The sequence below is a fragment of the Calonectris borealis genome, chromosome 11 (genome assembly GCF_964195595.1).
Source record: "Calonectris borealis chromosome 11, bCalBor7.hap1.2, whole genome shotgun sequence".
In the NCBI taxonomy this organism is placed as follows: Eukaryota; Metazoa; Chordata; class Aves; order Procellariiformes; family Procellariidae; genus Calonectris; species Calonectris borealis.
In genome coordinates, this window is record NC_134322.1 from 3,169,280 (window position 1) to 3,194,958 (window position 25,679).

Here is a 25,679-nt window from a genome sequence, read left to right on the forward strand (position 1 = left end):
AATGATCTGGGTTTATTTCCAGATAGTGACTATTTATGTAAATGAGATGTCTTATAAATAAGTATGGAAATTATCCCATAATATTAATTACAGGCTTTATGGTTCAAATACTTAATATATTAAAGGCAAATGGTGATGTGGATTGTCTTTATTAATTTAGTTATTTTGGTGTTTTGTTTTATTTTAACCTGACTTACATACGTTGGACAGTGTTTCCTGAACTAAAGCAAGCTATGTTATGTACCTGGATGTATCAAAGGATATTGAAGGACAATAAAAATCAAAATGCATCATACACTGGTAGCAGTAAATGGAAACCCAGATTTCAGAATGTTTTTGTTTAAGAATCAAATAAATTAGTTTTACTTGGAAAATCTCAGCTTAGGAGTTGTTAGCCATTTACTTAAAAGTGAGATAGTTTTAAATTAATTATAATCCTTTGCACTTCTATAGCTGCTTCTCTTGAGAATCTCAGCAGTGTTCTACAAACATTAATTAAGCCTAATAGTACTCCTGAGAAGTGGTTAACTGATAAGATATACTTCACGTAACCCATCATGATACAAGTGATCTCTAGAACAAAATTCAAAAACTTTAAACAGCAGCACTACACAAGAGTTTAGAGCCTGAAGCCAGTATCTTAGCCAGATAAAACTGTGGGGAATGTTTAGATGCATGGAATGCAATTACTTGGCCTAGGCATGGTGTGAAGATAAATAAAAGTGCAAAAACTAAGGAACTGAGCTCTTTAGTGAGGAAAAGCGGTTTTATACCTGATGTGAGAGAAGATACCCCCAGCACCACAGTATCGCGTGGTGTGACTCTGGATGATGAATTGGACTGATTCAGAGAAAAGACTGCTATTTGCAGAAATCACCTCCAGATGGGCCAAAGAGGGCGAGTCCGAATCGAACCTTTAAGGCTGATGCCACTGATGAACAACAGTGATAACAGTCGAGTCCTTACTCTCCCCCTGAGGGTACAGGGGCTGCTGAAAATAGCAACAAAACAGCAGTATCAGTGTGTACATTTACAGCCCGAGACTGTTATTTTTGCTGGCGAATCTGCATGCATAATTTCCTTCCTGATATTACTCCACCAAGAGAAGCTTTTGTTATCTTGCTTTACCGATGAGAGCAATACTTAAAACGAGTTAGTGTTGGAACAGACAAGAAGTTGGGTTTTGGTACAGGCACTAGCACTCGGACCATCCTCAAGCAACCCTTCTGCTGTCCCGTTCTCAAAAAATCTGCTGCAAATATTTGTTTCGGAGCTTCCAGTGTCTACGGGAAGAGCCACTCCAGAAATATGTTCCAGCTGTACATACTTATTTGCCTACTAACAACAGGAGAAGAGGTACGGCATCGCTTGCTTGATACCCCTGCCTGCAGCAACACAGCAAAGCGCAATGTTTTCACACCGATTAATACCAATGGCCATCCAGTGGGTCTCTTATCATTCGACATTTGATAGTTGCTGCAATGCTGCAATGCCTTGAGAATAGTTTTAGCATGCGCTGAGGGAAACTTCATGATGCACAGTCTACATTCGCAGATGCACAATTCTGAGGAGGCAAATCAGCACTGAAAAGTGAAATGATAATGAGTTTGCATCAGATTTTTAGTTATCAAAATGACTTGGAAACATTTGGGTCTCCTCTTTGGATACACTTACTTTCCTTTTTATTTCCCATACATAACTTTTGCAATACCTCACATAATTTTTGCAATAAATCCTTGCTGAGAAAGTCTACCTGCTGGAGAAAAACCTGCTCATTTTACCCAAGTGGAATACCTAGACACTGCAATTAGACTTCATCCTTACTCATACACAATAAAATTCTTTATTTGCATTTTGTGAATTGTAATTCATGACATACATGACTGACACCTAATGAACCCCCCTGCCGTGCTTCTGCCGAGTTCAGTGGCCTTTGGATCAGACCCTCTGTTCGCTTCATTTACCAATATTTTTAGCTGCTTCAGTAAGTTCTTTATCTAGAGAAGGTTCTGAAACCTCTTTTTTTTTCACATATATGCATGATATTCTATTGCCTCTTTTATAATTTATAATAAGTAGTTTCCCTGGAGTGCAAAAAGCTTTTCAGACATACTATACTCGAAGCAGTAAAAGGAAGGGTAACTGCACTGTTGTACTGCTGCATCACAATATTTAAATACTTTATTATTTCATAATCTAATTTCATAGAATTTAATCATTCCAAGCAGGGATGGTCTCTTGATGTCAAAAGGGGTAAGTTCTAGATTTTCAAATATGCATATATATAAAAAACCCACAAAGACGTTGCTTTGTTCTCAGCGTGATTCCAGCGTGCCAAAGGCTCCATTTCATCGCGTAACCTTCCGGATGTAGATCCATTACTGCGCCATAAAGTGGGTTACTGGACAGGGTAAGGCAATTCATCCTCTGAAATGCAGAGTGTTGTTTTGCCAGTTACATGGTTTATAATTATCCATTATCATTATCTTTATTTTTACCAAGGTTACAGATATGCCGTGTCTATTTGAAAGATGTTCTGTTGGGTTCTTTTGGAGACTCATTCTTCCCCCCTGTAGACATAAATGAGCAGTGCACATAGCACAGCCAAGTGAGTTCAAAAGGAATAAAATTGGTAAGAAAGTGAACAGATGAAGCCCCAAATTGCATACTTAAGAAACTGAAATAATTTTGCCTATGGAAGCCAGTCTCTGCTAGGAAATACTGCGAAATAGCAATAGCTGCTCTTTTTTTTTTTCCTTTTTTTTTTTTTTGAGCACTGCTGAAGCCTCATGAATTGTAAGTAGTCAAATCTCACAATCCTGGGACAAAGTCTGTTAAAACCATGTCCTGGGACAGGGAAGTTCTCCATTCCATTCCTGGCTCTGTCACTGACCATCTGCCACTTGTCCTCTGCCTTGCTTGAGTTTACCCATGTGTAAAATGCGCTTAAAATAAGCTAAGCCATACTTGGAAAATTACTTTAGTGCCACAAGCTAGAAATTTGGGGTTGCAACATGGAAAAAAATGGTTCCGTGGTTGCCAGTCCATAGAAACCCAGCGCGTCTCCCTGGCCGCACTCCTGGAGAGGCTAAATCTGGCTGACGGTGCTCCACCCTGCACTTGAGAGGCAGCAGAATACCACATTAAGCATGCATGATGCCTGCCCACCTGCAGTTGTTAACTTGTTTAATTAACTCACTATGCACAACAAGAATCTGCTCCAACACTAACTGGAATTAATAATAGGAAGATTTCTGTTGACTTCATGATCTTGGGGTTGGTCTCCGTATGCATGCAGAGACCACTGCCTAGAGATCCCTAAAGTCCCCACGAAGGGAAAGGCTTTGTTTGACTGACACACAGATACGTTTCTGTGCAATGAGCCTGCAGGAGCTGGGCACACAGTAAATCTGTCTCTGCCTGTACAGTAACACTATTCACTGATGCTGCTCTTTATTCAGAAATAAACACAGCACTATAGTAATTATTTTTCGTAGACCCTTTCGCACATGGCTTTAGACAAGCCTTAATGTGGAAAATTGATGACAAGCTATGCAGGAAAGCTCTGTGGCTAGATATGTTAGGAAAGGTGACTCGATAGAGGTGGTGACAAGCTAATAATGAAATGGAACATTGCAATTAAATGTGCTGGTGGGGAAGAAAGTGTGCCACAGCCAAGAGAGCGAGCAGCAGGTGGGTCATGGAGAGAAAGCAGAAGAGGCTTGATGGAATAGAGTGGGAAGGAGGGGGAGATGCAAGAACAAGAAGGACAGGACAGAGATAGGCACTGTGTTAGCTGGGGTGGTAGGACTGGGCAGAACCTACTTTGTTTGGTGTCTGTATCAGGCCTTGCACGGTGAGATCGTATCCCTGACTGCGATTTGTTGACATTGACACAATATGTAATTAAATGCAGGTAAGTCCTAGAAGGACAGAAATGGTGCATGGAAATAAACAGGTCGAGCTATAAATTAACAGCAAATCAAAGAGACGTCTACACAAAGTTTTACCTATGACATGAGCTGAAAAGTATGAAAACTGCCACAGAATGATTAAGAATTACGTTGCTGTGAAAGTTAAGTTTCCAGTAGAAATAGTCAGGAATATTTTAATGGTTATGAACCTAAACTGTGAGAGGTGAACTATTCATACCTCAATGCAGTGATTTTGCCTTAGTATACATGCAGCTGAAACAATACTCTTAGAAGTAGGAACAGACCCATTCATCTTGAATGTTAATGCTGAGGCCTAAAAATTATGCCTACATGAAAAACGGGCAAGGGCAGAGAGCACAGAATAGTTTGAATATCAAAATTACTAGCACAAGCCAGAAGATGGACTTCATTATTGCTATTTATTTGAAAAACATTTCCAGCATTAAAATGTACCTGAAACTGTCAAACGATTTAGAAAAATTTCTACCAGCACACTACATAATTTAAGGGCTCACTGCAGAACACAAACCAGCTTGCTGCAAAAAATACTGAGGTTCTGGGTGCTTGATCTCTCACTCCCCTGTACATTGTTGAGAGAGAAAACGTCTTTATGGGTGTGGCTAGAAACGCATTTTATGTAGAAATACAAGGAATGGGCGATGTTGTTCTTGTAGTCTCTGCCTGGGATAGGGGTTTGACACATTCCTTAGTCAGTATGCTGTCTGTTGAGAAAAAAAAGAGACAGACTCAGCTCGCAAATATCAGACCTGGCAGCGCAAAGCTGCGTCTGCATGTGCGGGCTTGCACATGGGTGCTTCTGCCTGGGTAGAGACCGGCTTGTGTCAGCCGCTCTGTTTCCTACATGGGGGGTAGGAGGAGCAGCATTTCTGCTGTAAACAGTCCTATTAATAAAAGCATGTGGGGAAAAAAAGTCTTATTTTGTACTTTTTGCTTGTATATTCTCCTATTTGGTCAGATTTTTCAGAGGGATGAGGTAAGTCAATACAGTAGGTTTGAACATACGTAAGCATTTACGGTCCAAATTCAGAACTTCATATGAATTTTCTGTCTTTATAACGAGCCACATCTAAACCCTCGAGCCAAACGGACTGAGGGAAGCTTGAATTCAAAGCCAAAATTGTATGGTTGGAGCCTATCCCTAAACATCACTTCAAAAATAGCACATGGGTATAAAATTTTGAAACCCAGGGTTGCAGTACACAAGGTGCCAGAAAAGTAGTATTTGTGTGTCGGTACAAGCAGGAGGACTCATTGTGTTGTGCTCAGCAACATCTTGACACGCTGCACTAATCTTAGCCGCACGTTCTTAAAAGATTATTTTTGTCTCGGGTTCTTTTCTAGTCTTTGATGCAACAACCTGATGCGGGTTACATCAAGCCTGCAGAAAATCCCCCCCTTTCGCTTCCCTTGTTTTCCAGACAGCCGGCACCTCCTCCGGGACCTGGCGACGGGCGCCGCAGGTGAGCGAAAGACTGGTCTATTTGGGCCGGAATTAATTTCTGTTTAAATTAAAGGTGCTGCCGGCGGGCGGGAGACGCTGTAAGGCGGAGCGGCGGGGAGGGTAGAGTCGAGCCCATGGTCTGCGCGTCGTGTTTTAGCCTGTGCTGAGGGGGTTTCACTGAGCGCGTCCCGCTCCCCCCTCACGGTTCAGAGCCGCCGGCGCCTCGCCGCTCCCTGAGGGGGGAAGGAGGCAGGCGGGGGCCGCTGGACCGAGGTCCCTCGCCGACAGGCCCGCCCGGCCCGAGGGAGTCCTCAGAGGCGAGCTGGGCGCCGGGGGGGGCCCGCACACGGCCGTTATGCAGCGCGGTGGCGCCGGGCCCGCCTCAGGCGCGGCGGGACACGACCGCCTCCCGCCGCGGAGCAGCAGGACCCGGCGGGCGCCCTCCCGCGCCTTCCCCGCGGTCACGAGTCTGCGCCCGCCTCCCTCCCCCCCACCCACCCCCCGTGACAGCCAAGATGGCGGCGCGAGGAGGCGGTGCGGAGGGGAGGGGGGATCCCGCCTGAGACGCCCACACGGCGGGGAGGCGGCGAAGGCGAGTCGGGCTCCGCTAGGATGAGATAAGGGCGCGGGGACCGAGTGTGCTTCTCCCCCCTACCCCCCTTCACCCTCCCGCTCCTCGGCGCCGGCGGCCGTTTCCCCTGCCCCGGGGAGCGCGGCCCCCGCCTGAGGTGAGGGCTGCGGGGCGGCGAGGGAGCGCGCCGGGCTGTCACCGCGGTGGGGCGCCGGGGGCGGGGGGGGATGTCGCGGGCCGGGCGCTATAGCGAGCCTGGGCCGGTGGGGAAGGGGCGTCCGCCTGCCCGCGGTTCCCCCGGCCCGCGGCGGGGCCGGCGGCGCGCGGGGCTGTCAGTACCGGGCGGGGGCGAGGGGGCCCGGCGGGAGGCCGGGCGAGGGGCTGAGGGGAGCGCAGGGGCGGCGGTAACTTTCCGCTGGGCCGCGGCGGGAGGGGGAAAACTTTCTCCTTTTCCCCGTCAGCCCGACGCTTCCCGCCAGCCCCCCGCCGCGGCCATGGCCGGGCCGGAGGAGCGCACCCCCGGCCCGGCTTGCGGGGCCGCCGAGGCAGGCGCTCCCCAGGGCGGAGAGCTGCCTGCGCCTGGGCTGAGCTCTCCCTGCTGACCTGCCATGTTACAAAGGCAGGGCAGGAGCGTGCTTGGAGAGCTGCTCGGGGAGAAACCGGCCGAGGTGTGTGTTCCCCAAATAAATGAGCAATTTTTCCATGCAGCGTGCGCTGCGTCAGCTGGAATTGCACAGGTAGTGTTCAGCCTTGTGCGTGCGTATTTTTATTGCGACTTTCCCGTTGGCTCCCACAGCCTGGGTTACTGTATACCTGGATTAATGCGACGCGCTGGATATGATGGTAAAAATTAGCCCTGATGTTTTTATCTTTGTTCCGTCATGATGTCTGCATGTAGCATAAGCTGCTGGTCAGGGGATGATAATATTTAATAACTTCCTAGCGATGGTTGTTATTCTGGAGTAATTTCAAACGGGCTGCATTTAAAAATGTGCCGCCTCTGAGAATGTTGATTTGCTAAAAATGAGGTCTTGGCGCTTAGTTCTGAAGTTTAATTTTTTTGAATTAACTGAGTAGAAGCGTGGTGTTCTGGACAGCTTCTTACTTCATTTCACAATTTTTTCTGGAACTGTTTCTCAACTAGAGGTTTCCGTAAAGGGTGTTACATTACGGTACATAATCTTTCACTTTCTGAATGATTAAACACAAATATTTAATCTTGGCAAGTATCTGTGATGGTTTAGGAAAACTAATTGACTTAGTCTAGCCAAGGAAGATCGAGGGGGAGTAAATGGATTATTTCTGGTTTGTGTGTCTAGCATACAAGTCTTACTTTGTAAGAGTCTCCCATTTCTCTCTTCTTTTAAAAAATTCATATATTTAGAGTATTTGTGAAATTCTGTCTTACTTTTAGAGTATTGAGGTGTCTGTAAGTTCATTTAAAGTGAACATTAAAGGGGAACTGCATCTCTGGTAAAGGAAGCTAAGTTTTCTAGGGGTAATCGTGAGTTGGCATTGAAATTGTTTCATTATCAAAAATAGAGCATTAGAGTTTTTGTGGTTAGCTTTTGGGGAAGGGGAAAATTGCATGGAGCCTTAAAGACAGAACAAAAAAGATTAAGCTTCTCTACAGCCTTAAAAGCTTGTGTGCTGTACATGTTTTACTTATTCTAGAAACATTAGGGTCCAGCTGGATGAGGTACTTTCCTCAAGTTTATGAGCGGCTTCTGCTCCTTTGGAACAGACTTTACCCAACGGCCTCTTCTAAACAGTGAATTTACTAGAAAGTAGCAGAAAAGACAAGACCTGTTTCTGCAAGCAGTAAGCCAAAAGGCATTAGGACCGTTTTTTAAAATACAGGCTTACTTAGAAATGTTTTTCCAGTATTAAGGATGTTCATACATGTGAGTTTTCATACTTTTTGTAGCAGTGTGGTTGCAGGTCTGCATTTCTGGTGAATGGCTTGTTCTATATGCTTTACTTGGATATAACACTGGTATGGCACTTAATGGAATTTCTATATGTGGTAATGGCAATATTAGCAATTTTGTAGTTACATAGCCAGAGTTAATTATTAGTTAGTAAAAGCATAAATATTGACTTAGCCTGGCACATACTATAGGGCTCAGGTGAGCGTAGCTGATTCAGGTCAAGCATTAGGAACAATGTAAATAACCTGGTCCTATTTAAGATATATGCTTGAAAGGGAAAGTAGCAAGGTAGTGAGTAGAGCCCAGCTGGTGCTCTAAAGAGAATGAGGTTGTCTCAGGAAGGTGTCTGACTAATACTACTGTTCTGTGTCACTCTTGCAAAGGAATTGTGGGCACCACTGTTCAGAAGCCAGACTGGCAATTTTTAATCTACAGGATTTTGCATTGAAGGGTTTACTAATTTCTAGGTAAATTCCTGCTGTAGTGGCTGTAGAAACAGTTTCATTCATGGTCAAACACTGGCAGGTTTGGCAAGGGAATAGTACAATAGCTACTTAGTTAAAACCTTTCTCAATCTTAAATATCTCCCAAAATGACGACTTGTAGGAAGTCTTCTTTCCATTCACTGTCCTTTACTCAACTTTGACCTTAGTTTTTAAATATGGTGTCGGCATGACCAAAAAGTTGGAGGCTAAAACATTGCACAATTTATAATGGATTAAAAAAAAAAAGTCAATGTAACCTTGTTCAAACATAATGTTTGAGGTATTGGTGATTTCCAAGTACCTTGCTGTCTGACAAAGGGTTCCAGTAGCTCAGATTTTGATATATTTGTAACTGTGGATTTAAAGTATTTGTTCTGAAGTTTCCAGGAAAGAACAGTAATACTTCTTAAAAGGAGAGGGAAAGGACCAAAAAAAGACACCAAAATAATTTCTATTTAAGTGCCTTAACAAAACATGATGCAATTTATGTGGACTGGTGTATTTCCAGTACAATTCTCCTTTTTGCTAAAGAGAAAGTGTTTAAATCAGTCTTCTCTGTGATGTATTGAAATTTCAAATTTTTTTTCATGCTGACTCTCCAAAAAAACCCCAAACCCCAGCCTGCCCCCCCCTTCACAATTCCCCCCCCAAACCAAACCCTGTAAAGATTTAGCACCTTTGAAGAAAGTTTAGGTTGAGCCTGCACAAAAAGCAAGGGTAGAGGTGTGGTTTAGAGGGCGGAGTTGTACTTGTCCCTCATCCTTCTGCTGTAGCCTCACTGGGTGATCTTAGGCAAGAGCACAGAAAAGACCCTGCATCTATTTCCTTATATATTAATTCTGTATACAAATAATACTTGCTACTGCAGCACAAATCATGATAGGAGTTTTATGCCATACTAAAAACAGCAAATCCTTGCAAATCCTCTGCAAGCTAAAGCCTTGGTTTAATTGAGGCTAGCTAACAGGTAGGAGATGAATATGTATAAACAGTGAATGCATCACCACTGTTCAACTATTTAAAATCAGCTATTTCTAACAGTGGTACTGACCAAGTAATTACTTCAAGTGAACGAGGTTGTTTGCTATATTGCTTAATAAGCCTTGGATATTTTCTGCTGTCCTTCAGTTCAGACTTAGTCTATGCCTGGTCTGGAAGCTTGGTCTATGACTGATCTGAAAATACTCTGCTGATGCATGTATGCTTATAGAGTGCCCCCACAGACTATAGAGTCAAAATTAAAAGGTACAGTGAAGGCTATGTGAGGCAGTGATGCTGAGAGGTTTGATCTATAGCAGTCGTTTTAGTAGAAGTCTATGATGCAGAAATAGTCATTGGTAGTTCCCTAAAGAGCTCAGAAACAGTACCAGGAGGAAATTGTGGAGGAGAAGTGGAAACAAAAGACTTCAGAAAGTGTTGGCCCTACTTTTTTAAATGGTATATTTTTACCTTTTCAAAGTGTATTTTCATGTATTAGATCCAGGGATACTGTAGGGGCTGAAGTAGAGTGAAATTGAAGTAAGCAATAACGGGGGGCAGGGAGTGAAAGAATAAGGAACAATGGTATAAAAATAGGATGCAAAGAGTAAAGAGGAGTGTTAGAAGTAAGTTAGCCAATTATATCCTCACTACTTAATTTTTACTTTAAAATTTGACTTTTTTTTAATTTGGGTCAGAAAAAAATCATTAATACTAATTAATCAAATTCTTTCAATTTAGCCATCTAAAATAAAAGTGGACAAGCAGTAAGTGTGTTGTATACGTTGTATGTACATACGTGCAAATGAGAAAGTCCCAAGAGGAAACCCCCACTTTTTTTTGTGTGCAAGGGTTATGCAAACAAAGAGGAGGGAATTGTGGACTGGACTCTGGAGTTTTGGTTTTGTCTTGAGCTTCAGAAGAAACTTGTGGGCTTAAGGAATTATTCTCAGTTGTACAACTAAGATCAGGATCTGGTCCAGCTCCGGTAGCTTCTGTATGTCAGCGAGTTTGCATGATATTTTGACTATAAAATTACAGTGAAAGAGCCAATGCTGGCCAGATCCTGCAAGTGCAAAAGTAATCAGGTGCAGCACAGTGCTGTCAGTTAAATGCCAGTACAGGAGCAGTGTTCTCACAAATTGTACAACTTTGTAGTTACCTTGTATGCTAAGCTCCTATTCGGGACAGTGAGACTTCATTATGTAGAGCGCCAGGGCAAGCCCTTCTGTGAGTACTTTTCTCATAATATTTAGCACATGAGGTGACTCTCCCTGACTCAGTACGCTCCAGCCTTTCTTTTAAGGGTGTGGTTATTTAATAATTTTGGTCCAAAAGATGGGGAAGGGTTTTTAAGATATGTCTGCTCTATGTTACAAAGAGGTATTTTGAGCTGGCTTTGGAATCCTGAAGCAGTAGTTACCTTGGCATATCATTGCATTTCAGCTAATTTACTGTGATTATCGGGGGGATACCCTAATGTTGCTTTATGTTGCTTTGTTAGCTAACCTAGCTAGGAAACTGTCACAGCAATACATGTTAGTTGATAGATATATTTGTAGCTGAACTGGTAGCAGTACATTCAGACATTCTTCTGTGGGGTATATGATGAACATTTTGCTAACTGGATGTAGAGATTTACTAGATGAGGGAGGTGTTATCTCACCATTAAACCTTTCCAGTGTGGTGTAGATCATCTGCAAGCGGCAGTTACAGCCCTGCAGTTGCAGTCTATGCATGTCATCCACTTGGAGTCTATAATTTGCAGCATGGCTGAGTCCAGTTTTCTTACCTTACAGGACATTTTTGCTGGCCGGAAAAAAAAAAGAATGTCAAATGTTCTAAGTCACAATTACAGTGCGTTTTTAAATGTAGCAAAAAAATGTTAGAAACAATTCCCACCTGTCTTTCCCTCCACCACACCTGAATTCAAAATTTTAATTTGGGTAGAGAATGGCTTCAAAACTAAACTGAGGTTGGCATGTGTGCCCAAACATGGCTGGGTGAAAGCAGGCCACTTCTGTCAATCTTGGTTGATGCACTTTGACATTTTCAGTGACAGATTTTGGGTTTGAAGCTCAATATTGGAAGATTTGCTGCTTTCATTTGCCTTTATCTGCTGTGCCAAGGAAAACAGAACATTCTGTTTGGGGGACTTCTCCTTTTAAAAAGTTGTTGTATAATAAGTAGTTGTACAAAAAACATCGGCTAGCTGCCCTCCTGAACTGTGTTTTGGATGAAGTAATGTTTACATTTTATAGTGCTTACCTTGGCTTCCCTCCCCCTCATTTGCTATAAATTGTTTTCTGCATCCCTCCCTACAAACAGTTGTACTTCAGAAATTGTTTCCATTCTTTGGTTGTGCTTTTTGGCCATAAACACTGTAATGTAGAAAGAAAAGTGGAAGTTTTAAAACTGGCCTTGTTAAGATTTGTCTCTGTCATGAATCTCATGGGATACTTGAACATCACTTTCTTGAATTTTTGTAGTCAGAGTTGAATATCGTGAGATTTTGCTGTGGCACAACAGTAATGAACACCTAAGCAGCCTGTGTCTTGTTAGACCCTCTTAGTAAATGGTTTTAGTTTATTGAGACTAAAAATAGCAATGAAGAACAAACAAATGGAAGACTTGGTGGGCGATGGTGGAGAGTATAGGAGATGTAGAAAATGCCTGATCTCTCCCTCGGGGTGAAGCCTGTGCCTTCTTGCCTTCTCTCTGCTAGTTATTCTGCTTCCTCCTCTAAGCTCTGATACTCTAGATGGCTAGTTCTTGCTCACTGACTGCAGCGATCCCACTGAATCTAGATTAGCCTCTGAATTTAAGCCTAATTTTTCTTTCTTCCTAGGCATTGCTGAACAAATCTGCTTGTCCCTCAGTTCTTGGCCTGCATTCCTATTTTCTGCTCCCAAACTCATAGTCTTGTGTTCTGTCCCTGCGCTCTTATCCAGCACTTTACTGTTTCCCGGGCACCTCTTGGAGATCCTTTGTTGCCAAGTTTTCTGAACTCTCTTGATTTATCTCCTCTGCTGTTTGGATGAGAGTATGTTAACCGTGAGTTGGTACAGATGATTGTGAATGGGCCTGCAAAAAACTTGATAGCAATTCCGGTCAGTGATGTAGGGGCAGAACAATGTTGGGGTTTTTTGTTTGTTTTGGTTTTTTTTTATATGCCAATATGTTTCTTAGCACTGGTACTACTATTGATGCAGCACCAAAGGGAGCTTAGTGGAGGCTAGTGGCTTCTCACTAATTACTGCGTTGTCTAACATTATTGAGCGCAGATGTATGCCATAGGATCTAAAAAGTAATGCAATTTATCACTTTAACCCTATTTGTTAGTAACTTTCTCTGTTGCTGTCATTTGTTTAGCTGTGGTAGTAGGAAATGTGAAGAAAAGAAAGTACAGGCAATGTCCTACTAAAAAATAAAAATGCTATGAGAAGTCCCAGCTGTATTGGGGTAATAATGTCAGTCCTGTGCACCTTGTTTCTTGAACAAGTAGATCTTTTACTTTATAGATGGAGGACAACAAACTAGTTGTAAATACATTCTACAAGCTGCAAGTACTACGAAATAGAGCTGCAAGTACACTGGCAGCGGTTCTTGTTGTGTTCCTTGTGATGCTTAAAAGTATATTTTTCTTTCCTTTAACTCTCCTCGTTGGCTTTCCAGATAATTGACTAGGAAAGATGTTTTTTGAAGTGTCCATGGGGAAATTATTCATTTGTTAATGCTGCTTATTTCTTAGACTTTTTGCAGCTGTGCTTGAGGTCTGCAGGTGATCCCTAAAATTATAATTTCTGACACTCGTGGAAACTTTATTTTACAGATCAGGTCATTAGACAAAAATGTGTAGTGCTGCTGCTGCATGCTTTCTTACTTTGTAGTCTGGTGTAAAAATGTTTAAAGTCAGTTACTGGAGAGTAACTGACTTTAACTAGTACTAGTCCATAGAGCTGTATGGATTAGAAAGACTTGCACCAGGGGCTGGGTTAAATCCTAGGCTGTCACCCCCCACTCCTTGCTGTAGGAGTAATGAACTAACAGTGCTGATTGCTTCTGCATGATCTGAAATAAGTTGTCCTGTACTTTGAGGTTATGAACAGAGCCTTGAACTTTGTGCTCCCAAAAATATAACCTAGTGTAAGGTTTTTTCCCAAATTTTTTATCACTGCAGGACTGGAAGCAAATCTTTCATGGTTTGCATAAACCCTCCTGAGATGTGTTTCTTCCCAGCCTTGCGCATGTTACACTTGTTTTCTGAAGTCTTCTCACAGTAATCTTCTAAGAGTGTTCTCCAAGTCTTGGCAAATAGAAGCCTCGTTAGACAAAATTTATTTTTGACTACAGCCTTGCTGATGCTAATGAGTCTTTCTGGGAGATTGAAGTCTGAGAGTGTCACCAGTGAGGTATTCTCCTCAATCCCATGGTGGAAAGCTGTTGCTTCAAAGTGCTTAACTGTAGCACAGGCTGCCTGGCTTGCACATGCCTCAGTATAAAACACAAGCTCAAGCTATCTATGGTCATACCAATGTTTAAAAGTGGTCATACTGGTATTTACAAGCTAAGTATACCATACCTGAAGAAAAACAGTGAATTGTGAGGGTAAATGGCAAGGAGACTGTAAATGTAACTGCAAGAACGGGGAATTGGAGTAAGGTGGCTAGATGGAAGAGTACGTGTATTGCTGATTGTGGAGTGAGAAGGATCTGCTTAAATATCGGAATCTTGCAAAGAGGAACAGTATTTTGAAGTAGACTTTGAAAGGTTATTGAGATAAAAGAGCACTTTCATAGCTGGCTGGCACCTTTCTATGAATAGACATGGAAGGTATTTATTATCAGAAAATAGTGGAAGAGTTGAAATAATTTGAAGTGGCTGGCTCAACCATTCTTTGGTTTTGTTTCTTTAAAACATTAAATGTGTGTTGATTCCATTCTTAAAATATCAATGCAGCATAAAACTTGATATTTTGTTTCTTAAGTTTAAAATCTGGTTTCATATACTTTTTTTAACAGTTGTGACATGTAACCTTGTCTTCGTAAGCAAGTCCTACAACAATTCACAATGTTTGTTTAATGTGGCTGGCACAGCAGAGTGTGCAGTAGTTAAGTTTTAATATATATGTACATTGTTTAATTTTTGTTTTTACTGTTTCTATAGGGAATGAAACTTTAACAAGAAGTCTCTGTTAAAGCCTGGCTAACAGCAAGAAAGGCAAAGTGTAGAAGCAATGCCCTGATGAAAAGGTAGGGAACACATTGAAAGAGTTTCCAAAAGGCTTGTCTTCTGACTTGAGATATTTGAAGTGCTTCTGCTTTGTTCCCAGGATTGTTTTCTTGCTATGAAGAAAATACTGGGGGGAAAAAAGGCTTGTCCATTGCTTTTGGCAGGCAACTTTGGAAGTACAGGGATGGAAGGTTTTTCTCTGGGTAACTGCAGTTATTCACATGTTCTCTAGACTGTTGAGCTCTCATGTGATTTGTGCAGTGTCATGGCTGAGAAATGGTTCTGAGTAGCCATAGCAGGACTGACTGATCCAGTTAACTTCATTTTGCTCTTGCATGACTAGCTGCCACATTTCTGTGTGTTCGCAGCGTACTTCAACAGGATAACGCAGCACATGAGACTGAAATGCTGGGGGCTGTTAAAACTTTAATGGCAGTTTTTTAAAATTGGTCATTGATTTGTCTATCTGTCTACTCTTCCTGTGCCTTCAAAGGAAGGAAGTTCTTGGAATGTGATTATATGATGAATGCTTTAAAAAAAAAAAATCACCATTTTTAATAAAGCTTTGAGCTATTTTTAAAAAATGGAGAGCCCTGCATTGGTTTCCAACCTACACTAAGAGACATTTGTTCCTTATTTACAAACAGAACATCTCTTTGGAGTCAGGTTAACAAAGTAAAATGTCACCTGCTTTAGACAGCTAATGGACCTGATAAGGAACTCAAATTAATAAGTGATTTAATATTCTCAAAGGAAAACATGGGATGCAATGGGAATGAAGACAAGGAAGATTAAAAGATTGCAAGGCAGTTGTTGTGTTTCTATCTGCTGGAGGTGGACTGGCAAAACTGTTCTAGGGGTGTTGGATGGTCCTTACTGCTATCTTTCATGGGTCATGTATCTCTTGCACATGCAAAAAGCATACAAGTAAACCCTTTTTGCTCTCTGGGAAAGCTGGCTCCTGGAAAGAAGCTGGCACTGGTAGAGCAGTTCTTCTGGTCTGCAGCCCACTTACAAGTTACCTCTACAAAAGTCTGTGGGTAGGAGCAGATTGAATATCAGTATTTTTTCCCTTGGAAATGGTATAGTGCATCTGTAGTAAACTCTGTACTTCATGAAGCGTGATGCCTGTTGCTGGTGCACAGATGGAATATATGGCACATCCGCATTAGTTCTGGTCATGTGGTGAGGAAAAAGCTGATGTTTACTTCCGTTTTGTAGTATTTGAATGAAAAATGCGATCTGTTCAAAAAGCTTGGACACTGATTTAGTTGTTTTACCTGGAAGTATGTGAGCTGGAATAAAATCATGTCTTTTGATTTTTTGTTTGCTTTCTGTATGAGAGTTGCAGATAGCTTATAGCAAATAGAAAAACACTTTGTTGGAAGCAAAATAAGTTAGTGTTCTGAATTCAGGGTTAGATCTAAGTCCCACCAGTATTTTATCACAAAAGTCAGCCACGTGGAACTCCTGTAAACCTCCTGATTATCTTTCATGTAATAGCAGATTGTTTTGCACTTTGCAGCAAACTGGTTCTCTTTTAACACTAGCAATAGATCCTATAGTGTTAGATCGCAAAGCTAATTTTTCAGATTAATCTCTTGCACAGTTGCTAAAATGCCAGCACCTATGAATTACAACAGTGGTGACAGTTAGACAGTGAAAATTATTGATTAGTATTTCCTAAATGTTTCTGAAGAAATATGATGATACTAAAAAATTAAGTTAAATAAACAATGAAACTGAGTTTACCTGTTGTCTTTCAGCAAAGTAATCAAGCTAATAGTTTGTGGATCTGTGGCAGGATTATGAGATTGCTATTTCTAAAAATATGGGAACAGGGGAAACAAAAAGCCCTCTTTTCTCCCACATTTATATAGTCATGATTTGCAAAGTCTGTGTGTGTTTTTAATATGCTCTTACAGTCAGTTTGCTATTTGCAAGGATATTTTGTTTCTTACTGATGTTTATGGTATTTAATTTATAGTGGTATTAATTGTATGCAGTCCATTGAAAATGATTGTCATGAGATGCCTCAAAGACCATGCATTGCACTTGTTTCCAGGGCCTTTTGTAAGAGGTTATGTTTATGATCCCATGGCATTATCTTCAAAGCACAGCCTTTCATCCCCAGATGACTGAAGTGTAGAGAAGCAATAGTAGCTGCTTCTCAGTGTGGCACTGTTAATGTTGTTGAATTTCACCTGGGACCTGCACTTCACTCTTCTGCAGTTTGACTTTTTCTGTTGTGTGGTGTTTTTGTTTTTTTTTTTTTCCTGGAAGTTGACTTGCAGCAATGTGTGATGTATATAATTAAACATGCTTTGGAATACTTTCATGGTAAGAGTTTCTACAGAAATTATTCATATCTGTCAGTTTATGTGAAATTGCTTGTCACAGAATGATTACTTGTCACTGAATTAGCTCACACTATATACCTTCTTTCTGGGGTCTGTTAACATAAAGTTTGCATAAATCTGCTCTCACAGTAAACAGATATTGAAAATTTGAGTATCACAGTAGCTCTAGTACAGTCTAAGTTGGCTTGAATAAAATACCACTGAATTGTTCTTATCTTCTGCATTTTTATCCCATTTTTAGCTGCAAGCCTTTGTATCAGAAGGCAAAGATCTGAAGGGATGATGCATCATCAGCTAGGTGTTTTTCTTCTCCCTTCTGTAAAAGCTGCATTAAATTATCAAAGTCTTGCTGACTTGTGTATTACTTGCTATAACCTTAGGAAGCAAATTTGTGTGATAGCAGGTGTTTGTATGTAGGGGATTCTAATTTTAACCAGCTCTAAATGAGGAGAGCTTGTCCCAGTTTTTCTTCAAAGTGCTTTTGGGAATAAATGAATGTTTGAATTTAAGACTTTTGGTATAAACTTAGTATGAAATAATTAATAGCGAGGCTTAAATTGTGAGATAGGTATGATTCTTCAGTATAATATATATATCTTTCTGTTTATTTGTAATGCTGTCTTGGCTAATTAAACTGAAATAGTGTGCTGCTAATACACTGAAGTTATAAGGCTTACTTGCAATTTTAACAGTCATAGCTTGTATAATTTTTGATTACTAAGATATTTTTGTCTTTTCAACTTAAAAGGCATTGTGAAGCACTCCAGAAATTGGTGTAGTTTTGTGAAATAATGCTAATGAGAAAAGGAACAAAACTTAATATTTTTCTAACTCAGAATCTTTAAGGCAAAGTTCAGTTTTGTAGTGTTTCTGCTGCTTTGTACTGAGCCTGTGGTTACGGGGCATTTTTCATACACAACAGTGCAAAACTTAGCCAGCTTTCAGTCTACCTTCTCTCTTCAAGTCTTTTAATGGAAAACTTTTTCGCCAGAGCTCATGATGGGGTAAGCGTTGAGTTTAAATGGCTTGGTTGGTAGCTTTTACTTAGCCAGCGCTTTCTTCCTCAGCAGTTCTTGAGGAATATTTTGGGGTTTATATTTTTTACATATATCTTCCCCCTCTATCTTCTGAGCAGCCTTTGAACATATAGCTCTTTTCTGAGATATGTTATGAAATATTCATTGTTTTCTTTCTACATTTCTTGGTGCATTTTCAGATGATACTTTTTAAAAGCAACTGCTTATAGTCTGATGTGTATATATATCTTTTTCTTTTTTAACTTAAGAGCAAATGCTTGCCCAGTGTATTGTAGCTTTAAAAAAACTGTTACAGCTTATCCATTGATTTAGAGTGAGTGCTGGTTGATAAAGATAGAAAGTTTTCATGATAGTTAAAATGTGGTATACCATAGTTAAGTTTTACAGAGAATTGTTAATGTTACAAAATATTTAGAACTTCAGTCACGTTAGCTAAAAGTTGTTAGTGTTTGGTCTTATGTTAGAGTTTAAAGATGCTTTATGAAACTTCTTTATCTCTTCATGCATTTGCTGCTAGCCTATTCTGGATTTGCTGAAGCCAGATGTACAGTGAAATAATAGGCAGCATATGTAGTGGTTGAATTTGTGTGTCTTTGAATGTATCACTCAAGGAGAAGTTTGAGTTTGTAGCTAACTACACTCATATACTGCTAATTGAGTAACCTCTTCCAGATGTTTTTGAAATAACTGAATATAGGTCAAATTAAGCTTAGTTTTGTAACTGCATTCTCTCTTCTCTCAGAAAACAAGCTGAACAGTTATTTACAAACTGTTACGCTGCTATATATTGATGGTTGTTTCCCAGTAATCATGTGTTCTAAAGTGTCCCGTGCTGCTTATTAACCATATAGAAAGAAATAAAGGTTGGATAGTTTGGGGGTTTTTCTTTGCGTTTTCTTGAATAATGTAAATAACCTTAAAATAAAAACTGTTACTCATGTCCTTGTGACTTTAGAAGCTAGTCAAGTCAGTTACTCCAGCAAAATACAAACAATCTGCAAAATAAGAGCACGAAGATGGAACTACCTTTCTTGCACTGGTGGATGAGGTTGATAGTGGTGATTAGGCGCAGGCTGACATTCTTCCTTCTTGAGCAGGGTCTGGTGCTGGAAATCTGAGGTCAGCTTGGAACAATTTGATTAAATGCACAGTATCAGCTTAGGACATAATTTCCCTAATTACCAGTGAGAGATGTCCAAATTTATTTTGCTTGTTTTAATGAAGATTTGTTGGTAAAATCCAAGAATCATGATGGTATGAAGGCTTAATACTTGCTACCTAAAGCAAAAAATAGAGGGAGATAAAGCAACCAGAATAAAGGTGGCATGAAAACTGAAGCCTTGTACCAACCATTCAAACTGTTTTAAATTCTGCTTGTTGGGTTTCTGAATACTAGCAAGTTCTTGAAAGTTCTGTGTTGTAACAGTTTCTCTTGCAATAAAATTTTACACCCAAACAAAATTAATTCAACAAAAAGGAGTCTTAAAGAGCTTGTCTGGTTTAAAAAGTCTGGAACTTGATGACAGTAAACTTCCTGAAGCTACTTTAACGAGGTTCCAGCACATATGGGTGACTTAGATAAACATTTTTAGCCCGTTTCCCAATGTTCCATGAAAGAGCAGAAAGTATTTTCTTTATTTGCAAAATCAAGCTATTAAATAAGACATGGGGTTTAAGTGACTTGCAGAGGTATTCAAGAGTCTCTGACAAAGAGGAAACTGAATCTGCAGTGCACTGCATTGTTTGCAAGGCCATCTTTTCGTCCTACAGATATTACTTTGTCCTGTGCTGAAGTTAATTTACAACATTCGTAGCAAACACTGCAAAAAAATACTATACAGAAAGAATTCATATGTAAAGAATTTTTGTTATCAATATGTTCCAGGGAGAAAGAATGTAATTTCCCAACACAATTTGGCTGGAACAGCAAGCCTGTATTCCTTTTCATTATGAAAAACTTCATGTGGTCTTGAATGTTTTTGTTTCACAGTGGTCTGTAGTCCATTGAAGTGGACTTGGTTTGAATGTCTTGTATAAAAGCTAGTATGTTGCTGGCTACGGATGGGTTGCATATCAAGGATCTGAGCCCCAAAACACTGTAAAATAAAATGGTATCAACTTTTAGCCTGCAAAATGCTCCAAGAAGATCTGGCCTTGGTATCTGATATAAAACCCCATAGGGTAAGATGGCTGCAAATATTATAGTTGTATCTTTAGAATAATCAAGACAGCCTTTGCATATATATATATATATTTAATACTCAGAAAGCAAATTAATTGCAGATTATGCCTCAGAAGATCCATTGTCGTGGTGAATAGAGTGCAGTAATAGTCTATATGCAAAACATGAGAACTACTTTTTGGCTCAGCCATGAGCTTTAAGTAGTGAACTATTTGCAAAACTTTGCACAGTATTTTGCTGTTACTGTTCCTGTTGATTCAGCTACTCTAGTAAGTTAACAAAACGAGGCCACTTGGGTTTTCCATTCCAAGATTTAACAATAAACTCTCATGATTGTGGCTCAGAATTCCAAATTGGAAAGATCATGATTACAAATGAAAAACGTTACATGATCCGATGATGGATTTCTCTATTTCTTTTGTATTCTTCTATTGTATTTTCATTTATATTATTGCAAGTTTTCTGTTTTTGAAAATAAACAAATTTTATTATTTCTGATATCTTGTAATTTCCTTTAAAAATACTGATATATATTTCTTTCTTACCAGCTATAACGTCTTGTAATGGAAGATGGAAGACAAAGGGGCTCGTGTTGCTGACTACTTTGTTGTCGCAGGATTAACAGATATTTCAAAACCACTAGAGGAAGAAATCCACTTCAATGATGCTTGCCATAAAATCGCTAAACCAAAAGAACCTATTACAGATGTAACAGTAATTAATAAATCTCTGGGGGAGGAAGTTCCTCAGGGATATAAATGCATAGATGTTACTCCCTCAGGACTGTCTGCAGATCTTAATAATGGCAGTCTTGTAGGACCGCAAATATACCTTTGTTATCGCCGAGGAAGGGATAAGCCCCCACTCACTGATTTGGGGTGAGTGTATTTTCTGTTCCAGTAAGTGATTTTGGCAGTGTTATTTGACCGATGAGGTTTATTGAAATACCATACTTCTTTAATATAAGGCAAAATTCTAAACAGGAAGATATTTCTTGACTTGAGCATACTGTAACCCAGTATGGGGGGAAAAATGCATGCCGAGTGGATTTTAGTGACCAGTGTAGTCCTTTGCATTTTGGAGTTTTCAAAGCCGTTTATGATTTTCAATGTATATATTTTGGTTGAGATAAGATGCTTAACCTATTTAATACAGATTGAAAGGAGGTGAGTTGTATGATGTTTTTAGGATCAGGCAATGAATCTTTAATGGAATTAAAAATAACACTATTTTGCAGTAAACAAAACACTTAAAAGCAATTATATGTGAGGAAAAGTAGTATAGTTTCATCATGAAGCTTTTCTGTTAGAATGCAATTTGAACTTGTCAGTAAAAATGTTTTGATTGGAGATGAGACAAGAGCTGCTGTTAAACTAGTACTATTCAGTTATAATTCTTAGTATAGTATTAGTATTGTAAGTGTTAAAAAAAAAATTGTCTTCTGACTTTTGTTCATCCCATTTTAACCAGGGTTTTATATGATGGGAAAGAAAGAGTAAAGCAAGGCTGTGAAATAATTCAAACTACTCCATATGGTCGGCCTGCAAATATTAGTGGCAGTGCCTCATCACAAAGAGTGTACATCACTTACCGAAGAGCATCCGAAAACATGACACAAAATACGTTGGCTGTTACGGACATATGTATAATCATACCAAGTAAAGGAGAAACCCCTCCACATACATTCTGCAAGGTTGACAAGAATCTTAATAATAGTATGGTAAGATTCAAAATCTGGATTTTGAACACTTGATATTCAATAATGTAATGTTTGTGGAGTATTTGTGACGGTTCTGAGAGTACCTGGTGAAAAATTTTGATAAGCACTCTCCAAAAATAAATCAAATCTTGGAAGAGTTGGAGGATTACATTTCTTTGTTCCTGCTTGTAAAAAAAAAAAAGTCTTTTTGGAAGTCTTGGAGCAAATAGTCTTTTTAGTGCTGACTTAGAAATGCTGACTTCAGCAGCTTTCAATTAGTCCTTAGAACCTCATGTGTCACCATGAGTATAACTGAAGGTTTCACAGATGTGGCTGTTTCTGACACTGATTTTACTGTTGTGATGGGAATTCTGTATCTAACAACTGTCTTCTGTTTTGTTTTTAAACTCCCCTATTACCTACAATGCTCTTTTATAAGTGTCATTCTCCTCAGTATTTTCACAAACTTTTTCTCTGAAGAAAGTTGCATATAAGCGATGTTGGATGCTGTTGCTGTAAGCCTGTCTAAATGCTTAATATGGTTCCAAAGCTAGACCTGCTAAAATACACAGGCGTCACAGCACTTTGTTTTGCAGAACTTAATATTTAGGTGTCTCCTGGTTGAATCTGCAGCCCTAAGTGCTGGCTTTTGTAGGGTCCTCATGTGCGTAGTATCATGCAAAAAAGATCATGGAAATTGATCTGTACTTGTTTTTAAATACATGCCTGTGGACATTAACAAATGGATTTTTTCAGTTCTACCAGTCCCTGTATTGACTGGGTTATGGGAGTGCTGTCTTACGGAAATTGCTGTATCTTTCTCCCATCCCTAAAAGCTTTATGTGCCCTTCAAGGGCGCCGGTCTTTTCCATTCTGTGGCTTTCCATGTTCTTTATTCTCATGTCCAGAAATTGAGAACTTAAAAAATATTTTAAAACATTAACCGTGCCAGAAAGGAAATTGTCGTTTAGAAGCTGCAAAAACTATGACATGATGCTGCAGCTTTTCACAGTCTATGAAATCACAGATGGAATAAGGAATTGTGCTTAAAGATTAGCATGATTAAAATAAAAATGCAGGCACAAAAGAAAGATTGTTAATTATTAACTTAAAGTAATACACAATGTAGTGAATCACAGAAACATTGCACTCTGTGTGTGTGTGTATACATAAACGTGTGCATGTATGTATGTATATCTGTCTATACAGATATTTAAGCCAGAAGTTTAACAAAATGGAGAAAGGTTTAAATATTTACATGGATGACAATTGTACTTACAATTCTGTAGTTGTGTTAACAAATGTTTTAGAAAAGAATTTATAGATGTCATGCTTCAGTCTATAAACCAGTTCAGTTTTAGAGGTCAGGCTGATGCCTGCCATGGCTCAGAGCTAACATAGTACTTTATCTGTTTGCGGCCGTTGTTGGAAAGGGTAGCGTAGTAGGCCCAAAATTCCTATATCTTTAATGCTCTGTATTTTTGTGTGTAGATTATAGTTCTTTGTAAACAAGGAAGAGGAGGTTTTCCTCCACTCTTTTCTGTTACGTCCTTTTGTTATACTTCATTATGTAATCCAATAATTTCTTTTGTTTTACAGTGGGGCTCAGCAGTATATTTATGTTATAAAAAGTCTGTGGCAAAAACCAACACCATATCATATAAAGCTGGTATGTAACTACTGTTTAGCTTTTTTCATCTTCAATTCAGGATGTACAGGCTTATTTGTAACGTAATACATTTTTTATCGAAGAATTATTTCACAAAGACACTGTCTTGGCATTATCCAAAAAGGAATCTTTCCCTGAAAAATTCTTTTAAAATAATGTCCTAAAATAAGCCTTAGAATTATGTATCATGACCATTTTGTTTTAAAATTTGCTTTTAATTGGAAGCTCAGTTGTGTTTTGATAGGTCTCTACAAACCTGTGCGTCTCCCACCTCTGTTTTTGTTGCTGATACTGTCTCTTAAGGATACGTGTGTGTGTGTATGTGTACATATATATGCAGAAGAAAATACCGCAAAAATTATTTGCTGCATTTTCATGATCACTTTCTTTAAGAAACATTTTGAAGAATACTGCAGACTTCCATGCTGCCCTGAACATTAGCAGCATTGAGCTCTTCAAGTATTTTTGGATTGTGTATCATCTTTATTTTGTTGTTTTATTTATAAGACAGAATTAGATTTGCTATGGCTCTGATAAAATGTGTTGGTTTTTCTTTTTCTTTTTTTTTTTTTAAATCCCTGATTTTGTTTGCGTACAAGTCATGAGCATGATTCAGACTTAAGCTTTAATTCACTTATATCCCTTTGAGATGCTGCTCTCTGTAAACAACAGTAGTTTAGGACTAACTAAGAGGTGGACAATAAATTTATAAATAAATAAAAATTTTAAAAGGCCCCACATCTGGTAGTAGCTTGCACAAAATTTTGCTTCTTGGCGGCAGGGTGGAGGGGAACGCTGCCCTTCTTGATTACCAGTTTTTATTGCTTATTAATATTTCACTCTATATTAGAAAAGAATGTGTAGTGATTGTGTTCTCTAATGCAGAGAAATCCTAAATCCCTTCACGCGATATTCATTCTCAGTTTGGAGTCCCCTGGGTTGGCAATAAGAAATGATAGATTGCTACAGCCGTATGATGTAATTGAAGACCTGTATGTTAAGAGCTTCTGCTTTAGAACTTTGTGTTTTACAGCTATGTTTAAATTTAAGTGTAAACACATTAGTCTGATAGCACATTAGCTGAATCCTCAGCTGAGGTGGATCAGCATAATTAATTGGTTCGATGTTAAAAAACCGTATCTAATATCTAACATACTATCAGATTTTTCAGGAAACTTTTGTTGGTAAGAATTAATTGCTTTCATAATTGAAAACATCAGTCTTATTTCTCAATGATTCAGGTTACCATTTTTTTAACTAAATTTTAAATCTCTACTCACACTAATGATAAATGTGAACTATTGTAATAATAGCTGAGATGCACACAACCTGCAAACAGAAAAAGATAAATTAGTTATGAATAGTTCCTAGAATAGTAAGTAGGACTTCAGACCAGTGTTTTAGGTGATTCTTCCTTAGGCCTTGGAAGCATGCTGCCCCTTTCCAGCTATTTGCTGTGCATGATTATTTACAACTTTCCTTTACTGATCTTCTGAAGTTAGTGTATGCTCATATACGATTTTTCTGGGCATGTTTTTATGGAACGAGCTATTACAAATGTGTTTCTGCTATTCCTTACATAACTGCCTCTTTACAAATTGCCTTTATAGGTTTAATATGCAGATATCCCGAAGAAGACTATGAATCATTCCCATTACCAGAATCTGTGCCTCTCTTTTGTCTACCTATGGGTGCAACAATTGAATGTTGGCCATCTAACAGTAAATACCCTCTCCCGGTTTTTTCTACATTTGTACTAACTGGAGCTTCTGCAGAAAAGGTATTTTGAAAGCTTAAAAAAAAAATCATTGTTAATAATTTAAGTTAAAAACCGTGGTTGTTCATCTTTTCAGGATGATGATAATGCATACCTTCATGGACAAACTTGAATCTATTCGTTTGGGCTTAATTCAAAGACTACTTTAAAGAGTGACTTGCATTTATTTCACTGCTGGACTGTTGATCATATAAACCTGTACTCCTTTGTTTTCCAATCATGTTAGCCTTTGAAACTACAGAGCTATAAAAACTCTGATTGCATATGCATGCAAGTATACTATTTTTATTGTAAACATGGAAATAACCTTGCATGTAAATACTTGTTCTAAAAAGTAAATTGGATGTCAGAGGAATACTGC

General features: G+C 39.3%; 1 protein-coding gene across 10 annotated transcripts in view; it reads left to right on the forward strand.

Annotated features, from left to right (window-relative positions):
* The first annotated feature begins 1,173 nt into the window (after positions 1 to 1,173).
* Positions 1,174 to 25,679, forward strand: part of DENND4A (DENN domain containing 4A) — a 61,735-nt gene continuing 37,229 nt past the window's right edge. For 4 of the 10 annotated variants that reach the window (XR_012675189.1, XM_075159750.1, XM_075159756.1 and 1 more), the window contains exons 1-6: positions 5,882 to 6,125; positions 14,529 to 14,614; positions 20,722 to 21,051; positions 21,644 to 21,893; positions 23,472 to 23,541; positions 25,152 to 25,321. Coding sequence is in view for 9 of the 10 variants with exons in the window: in XM_075159750.1 (XP_075015851.1) it covers positions 20,744 to 21,051; positions 21,644 to 21,893; positions 23,472 to 23,541; positions 25,152 to 25,321 (798 nt within the window). In the remaining variant the exon portion in view is untranslated. Of the gene's footprint in view, positions 1,357 to 5,397; positions 5,417 to 5,881; positions 6,126 to 6,535; positions 6,812 to 14,528; positions 14,615 to 20,721; positions 21,052 to 21,643; positions 21,894 to 23,471; positions 23,542 to 25,151; positions 25,322 to 25,679 lie in introns of those variants that run through there. The other 6 variants (XM_075159752.1, XM_075159755.1, XM_075159751.1 and 3 more) reach the window with 6 other exon arrangements.